The sequence below is a fragment of the Cyprinodon variegatus genome, unplaced genomic scaffold (assembly GCF_000732505.1).
Source record: "Cyprinodon variegatus isolate N-32 unplaced genomic scaffold, C_variegatus-1.0 Scaffold1579, whole genome shotgun sequence".
NCBI lineage: Eukaryota > Metazoa > Chordata > Actinopteri > Cyprinodontiformes > Cyprinodontidae > Cyprinodon > Cyprinodon variegatus.
Genome location: NW_015152032.1, coordinates 104,501 through 110,762, shown reverse-complemented (window position 1 = coordinate 110,762; position 6,262 = coordinate 104,501). Strand labels below are relative to the sequence as shown.

At 50.0% G+C, this 6,262-nt stretch overlaps 1 protein-coding gene across 1 annotated transcript in view; it reads left to right on the top strand.

Moving 5' to 3' along the window:
- LOC107103972 (bone morphogenetic protein receptor type-2-like) overlaps positions 1 to 4,339 on the top strand; it is a 10,292-nt gene extending 5,953 nt beyond the window's left edge. The window contains exons 3-13 of the mRNA XM_015403846.1: positions 297 to 457; positions 535 to 682; positions 755 to 891; positions 996 to 1,132; positions 1,256 to 1,415; positions 1,505 to 1,553; positions 2,079 to 2,152; positions 2,228 to 2,332; positions 2,411 to 2,551; positions 2,740 to 3,553; positions 3,670 to 4,339. Coding sequence (XP_015259332.1) covers positions 297 to 457; positions 535 to 682; positions 755 to 891; positions 996 to 1,132; positions 1,256 to 1,415; positions 1,505 to 1,553; positions 2,079 to 2,152; positions 2,228 to 2,332; positions 2,411 to 2,551; positions 2,740 to 3,553; positions 3,670 to 3,962 — 2,219 coding nt within the window. The 3' untranslated portion in view covers positions 3,963 to 4,339. The remainder of the gene's footprint in view (positions 1 to 296; positions 458 to 534; positions 683 to 754; positions 892 to 995; positions 1,133 to 1,255; positions 1,416 to 1,504; positions 1,554 to 2,078; positions 2,153 to 2,227; positions 2,333 to 2,410; positions 2,552 to 2,739; positions 3,554 to 3,669) is intronic.
- The last annotated feature ends 1,923 nt before the right edge of the window (positions 4,340 to 6,262 follow it).

Sequence of the window (6,262 nt, the reverse complement as noted above, 5' to 3'; positions counted from 1 at the left end):
TATAGAGATAGATCAGGATAACCTGAGCCGCTCTAACTAGAAGCTTTATCAAAAAGGAAAGTCATATCACATATAATGTATTTAATATTATATGTTATATACATTATATAACAACATATATTTTCAGTTCAAAATACTTTAATTTTCCACCACTGGATGATCTGTGTTAGTTTATTTATTGAATGTTTTGTTAATAAAGTCGTAGCTCTGTCTTTAAATGATGATGATGTTTAGTTTTCCTGTTAAGAGTCCAGCTGGTTCTAAACTGACCCCAGAACTCTCCTGTTCCCACTCAGACCAGTACAAACCCCCGGTGGCCCACAGAGACCTGACCAGCAGGAACGTCCTGGTCCGATCCGACCTGTCCTGCGTCCTGGCTGACTTCGGCCTGTCCATGAAGCTGACGGGAACCAGAAGCTGCCGGCCCGGAGACGACGAGACCGTGGCCATATCCGAGGTCCGCTCCCAGCGCCGCTGGGTCTAACGGGAGGAGGTTAGTTAAAGTGGGCGGAGCTAACCGGTTGTGTTTTGTAGGTGGGGACAGTCCGGTACATGTCCCCGGAGGTTCTGGGAGGAGCTCTGAACCTCAGAGACTGCGAGTCGGCACTGAAGCAGGTGGATGTTTACGCTCTGGGTCTGCTGCTCTGGGAGAGCTTCAGGAGGTGCTCCGACCTGTTCCCAGGTAGGCCCCGCCCCCAGCGCTACCTCCAGGCCAACCGCATGGCACTCAGCCTCACCTGTGCTTCCCGTTCAGGTGACACCGTCCCTGATTACCAGCTGGCCTTCCAGGAGGAGGTGGGGAACCATCCCACCTTTGAGGACATGCAGATCCTGGTGGTCCGTGAGAAACACCGACCCAGATTCCCTGAAGTCTGGAAGGAGAACAGCCTGGTCAGAGTCCCTCTGCGTTCCTATTGGCTCCTGGCCGACCAATCGGAACCTCTGCTTTAGTTCTGCCTTAAGCTGCAGCTGATGGAACCCTGGTTGTGTTTTAGGCCCTGCGGGCGCTGAAGGAGACCATGGAGGACTGCTGGGACCACGACGCCGAGGCCCGACTGACGGCGCAGTGCGCTGAGGAGCGGCTGGCCGACCTCATCCTGCTGAGCCCTCAGACCGCGCTGCACAACCACAGGTAGCGCCGTCCATCAGTTATTATGGGTCAGCAGCAGGCCGTGGTTACAGGTGTTATTACATCATCATGACATCATGAGGACCTTCTGTTCTCTGATTGGTCGATTTGTTGCGGGTTTTTCAGGAATCTGACTCACAGCTGCTGGACGCCTCAGATTAGCTCCGTCTCCTCCTACATTGAGGATCTTCAGGTGGGCGTGGTTAAAAATCTCCACGGCGACGGTCACGCCAGAGCAGAAGGTGGAGAGAAGAACAGCAACTGCTACAACCAGCAGCGGCAGCAGGTGGAGGTTCTGATTCTGACCCGTTAGATACAGACCTTAGACAGAAACCTCCCTGACTCCGCCCCCTCTCTCTATCTCTTTCTGAATAGACTCAGGCTCGCCCGCCCCCATCAAGCTACAGCATCTCTGATCTCAGAGGTAACTATGCTAGCAATGCTATGCTACATATTCTGCGCTAGGCTAGCACTGCTCCACTAGGCTAGACACGCACTGAGCTAGGCTTGCAACACTACACTTGGCTAGCTATGCTATGCAAAGCTAGAACCCCTATGCTAGGCCAGCAACGCTACATTAGGCTAGCAATGCTATACTAGGTTAGCAATGTTACACTAGGCTACCTATGCTATGCTAGGCTAGCTAAGCTATGTTAGGCTAGCACCACTATGCTATGCTAGCAATGCTACACTAGACTAGCTATGCTATGCTAAGCTAGCACCCCTATGCTAGGCCAGCAATGCTACATCAGGCTAGCAATGCTATACTAGGTTAGCAATGCTACGCTAGGCTGCCTATGCTATGCTAGGCTAGCTATGCAAGGCTAGCTATGCTATGCTAGGCTAGCAACACTATGCTAGTCTAGCTATGCTACGCTGGGCTAGCAAAGCTATGTTAAAAGGAAAGCAACCTCCCTGCAGTAGCTCTAACTGTGCCTCCATCCTGCAGGGGGCGCTGCTGCTGCTGTCTGCCTGCAGCTCACAGAGGAAGACCTGGACGCCTCCAAGATGGATGCCCAACAGGTTGCACCCTTCTCTTCATCCTCTGCTCCTCCTCTTCCTCACCAGACCAACATCTGGAAACATCTGTGTCTGCAGGTCCAGAAGAACCTGAGAGAACCCTCCCAGGAGAACCTGGTGGAACATTCCCAGAAGCGCTTTGGATCGGTACCACAGACCTCCTACCTGAACCACAGCATGGAGGTGAAAGTTCTGCAGAACATCCAGAACCTGAGGGTCCTGTCTCTAAAGGCTTTAACATAAGCTCTGTTGGTTCTGCAGGCGACCCGTCCAGAAGAACCAGAACCTTCATCCTCTATACAGCAGCAGAACCTTCCCCAGAGGCCCACCAGCCTCCAGCTGCTCCCCAAACCCAGAGAGACCCGAGTGAAGGCGGGAAGGTTCAGGTCCAACCACCGACAGGTAGAACAGAACCATCAGAACCAGACAGAATCATCAGGTTCATTAGAACCAGAGATAACTTTATGTAACCAATCAAAGATCAGAACCAGGCAGCAGATGATGAACCTAAATCTGACATCATCACAGAGTCAAGCTCAGTGATTGGCTCACAGCCAATGACCCGGTAACCAGGATGTTCTGTGTTGCAGGTGGAGACCGGAGTGGCTAAGATGAACGCCATCATCCCGTCTGCAGAGCCACACCTGGTTACCACGGTAACTAACCTGAGGAGCGGCGCCACCATCGGGTCGGAGGAGCTCGGTGCTGCCGCTGGCCACAACTCAGGGGTTCCTGTTCTGGTGACCAATAGGATGAGAGGAGGAGGAAGAAGCAACCCTGCAGGACCCAAGGAGGAAGAGGAGGAGGGAGGAGGAAGGGAAGGAGGAGCAGACAGTGTGGACCTGACCTTCAGTCCTGATGAACATGAACCTCTGCTGAGGAGAGAGCAGCTTCCTGCTGAGAGCGACCCTCCTCTTCCTCCTCATCCTCCTCATCCTCCCGGCCCGCCGGGCCCAGCAGGACCAGGATCCAACTCCAACAACAACAACAACCGAGCCACCGTCGGTCCGGAGCTCCCTGAGCCGGAACCGCTCAGCGGACCTACAGCATCAGGGACCAAGCAGAAAGTTCTGCATTCTGGACCAGAACCGTCCATCCGTCCTGCTGACGGAGATGAAGGTCCAGATCAGACAGAAGCAGAAGGAGGCCTACAGAACCAGAACTCAGGTTCTGGAGCCTCCAAGTCCAAAGTCCAGACATCAGAACCCTCCAGAGTTCTTCAGAACCAATCATCTCCACCTCTGGACGTATCCGCCTTGGAAGCCAAGGCTCTGGATCCGGACCCAGCAGAACCTGCAGAGCCTCAAACAGCGGGTCTGCTGGCGGCGCCACTCCGACAGACCAGAACCAGGCGGCCGGAGCGGCCCTGTTCCCTGGACCTGTCCTCCTCCTGCGTCTCCTCAGGTGGGTCCACCTCCAATGGTTCTGGGTTTTCTGTGCAGCTTGTCGCTCGGGTGGCTCTGGTTCTGGTTCTGGTGTCCAGGTCCTGCAGGACCTGACGGTCTGTGTTCTCGTTCCAGATGACGCCTCTCTGATGGACCTCGGCAGCCTGAGTGCCAGCGGAGAGAAGATCAAGCGGCGGGTGAAGACGCCCTACACCCTGAAGAAGTGGCGCCCCGCCTCCTGGGTGGTCTCCTCAGAACACGACCTGGACCTGGAGTTCGACTTCCGGGACGGCGGCGGTCCAAACAGAGCAGGAGGCGCCGGCGTGCCCAGAATCAACCAGTCCAAGTCCAGCATGGCCGTGTTTCTGGTCGGAGGCGGAACCACGGCGACTGCCACCTCAGAGCCGGACGGGCTGACCCGGTTCTGATCACAGACATCTGAAGAGAAGCGGACAGAACCGGACTGCGGCTCACAGAGGAGATCCTGCAGCTGCATCTCCTCTGTGAGCTCAGCAGGAGGCGCTGCAGGCCGCGTGGAGAGGTGGTCTGAGAAAAGGAGGATCTGGACCTCAGGACCGGATTCTTCTCTGGGTTTCAGACAGAACCGGCCTGACTGGAAGGTTCTGAAACCGATCAATGTGGGATTATAAAGCTCTCTTCTGATTCGCCGGCCAGGTGGTGGGCGTGGCCAGTTTTTAAAACAGCTCTGAGTCATAAAGGGAAAGGTGTCAAAATGTTTTTAAACTTATAAAGTTGAAACTTAAAAAAATATAAGTTGACTTTGATTTTCCAATTTTTAAATTATAATCTGAGAAAATAAAAAAGCAAACATAAAATAAGAAGAATTAAATTTAAATTCTTCTGCTCAGCTTGAAAAAAAACTCATAATTCAGTTTAGTATTTTAATTACACTTTTTCTTTTTTAAATTTTTTTATTGCAGTTTTTGATTTTATATTTTCTGATTCAAATCCCTTTTTGTCCGCTTATGTTTCTTTTTTCAGTTTCAGGATTATTATTTATTTTTACAATTTCAAATCAGTTTTATTCACATTCAGATTTTAACCCTAATCTGAGGGAGTGGGCGGGGAAACATGATTGACAGCTTGCAGCAGCGCTGGAGAGATGTCCTGTTCCATGTTGCATTTAAGGACTGTTGGAACTCCAACTACTGAATTAACAGCTTCTCTGCAGCATTTATTGGCCTTCTTGGCAAAATCTTATAAAAAATATCACGTGCAAGACATTTAAACTGGAAATAAAGTGTAATTAAAATATTAAACTAAATCTAGATTCAATCATTATTTTTTTATGTTTGCTTTTTTAGTTTCTCACATTATAAGATGAAAATTTGAAATTAAATATCAACTTCTATTTTTTTCTGTTTTAACTCTAAGCTGACAAACATTTTGACCCTTTTCTGACTCCGTACTGAACATTTCCTGGTTCTGGTGTCGGATCAGGAGTTCTGACCCGCCTGCTGTAGTTACTCACTTCCTGTTTGACCTCCTGGCTAAAGGCTGCAGGGTTCTGACCGGTTCTGGTAACATCAGGTTCAGTTTAGCGTCACAAATATGGTTCCCTTCTATCCTGCGTTACCATGGCAACATAGAGGAGCCGTCACCAGGCAGAGATGAACTGCTTTTATCAGATATATTGACCGGCTGCGTCCAGCAGGAGGCGCCGGCTCTTCTTCTACATTCAGTGGAACAGAAATGTTGATTCTTTCATGTTTTCTCCACAGTGACCCCTGCAGGCCTCAGCTGTCAGTGCGCCATCATTAGCCTCTGATGGCTCAGTTTGGCTCTGATGTCATTTCCTGAAATATAGGATGTTCTGGTTGTGATCCAGTAGAGACCAACGTCTTCGGTTCCAGCGGTTCTGAAGCAGCGAGGCAGAACTTTCTGCTCCATTTGGACCTTTGTCTTCTCATTCATTGATAGGAATAAAGGTCCAGATGGAGTTTGGGTTTCAGTTGGTGGTTCTGAACATGAACGCCAGCAGTCCAAAGACGGGTTCAGCTCGTGTCAGAACCTCAGAGGTCCGATTGGGTCGGGCTAAAACCAATTAGAGTCCACCATTTAAAACAAACAATGTAAAACCAGTCAAACCAGCAGCAGGACCGATCTCCATGTTCTGTTCTTCAGGGTCGGGTTCTGCTGATAAGATGGATCAGAACCTCTGTTCTGATCACGTTTTATTTATTAAAACACTTTAGATCCAGAGTTACTCAGCTGCTCCTACTGGAAACCCTGAAAGGAACTTCAGATCGGTTCTGGTTCTGGTTCTGATCATCGGTTGAACCCGTTTCAGTGGCTCTTCCAGCTGCTTCCTGGTTCCTATAAACCAGGCGGTTCCACCGAGAAGCTTCAGCTTTTTTAAACCTTTTTTAGATAAAAACAGCAGAAGAAGAAACAGCTTCCTGGTTCCTGTCAGCAGCTCTGAGGCTGATGGTTTAGATCTAAACGTTATGATCCGATCGGACCTGAGGAGGCCGTATGGTTCTGTTCCATCGCTTTTGGAATTTATAAACTTTATACTGTTTTTAGAGGCTCTGTGGAGAACAGAGATGCTCTGTCATCCTGAAGATGAATGGAGCAGCACTGGTTCTAATGGTTCTACTGGTTCTGGTCCAGCTGCCTCTCACACCACATGCTAAACTGATCCTTACGTCAAATGAAGGACAGCAGATCTTCAGCTAAATCAGAGTGAAGCTGGTAGAAAAGTTAC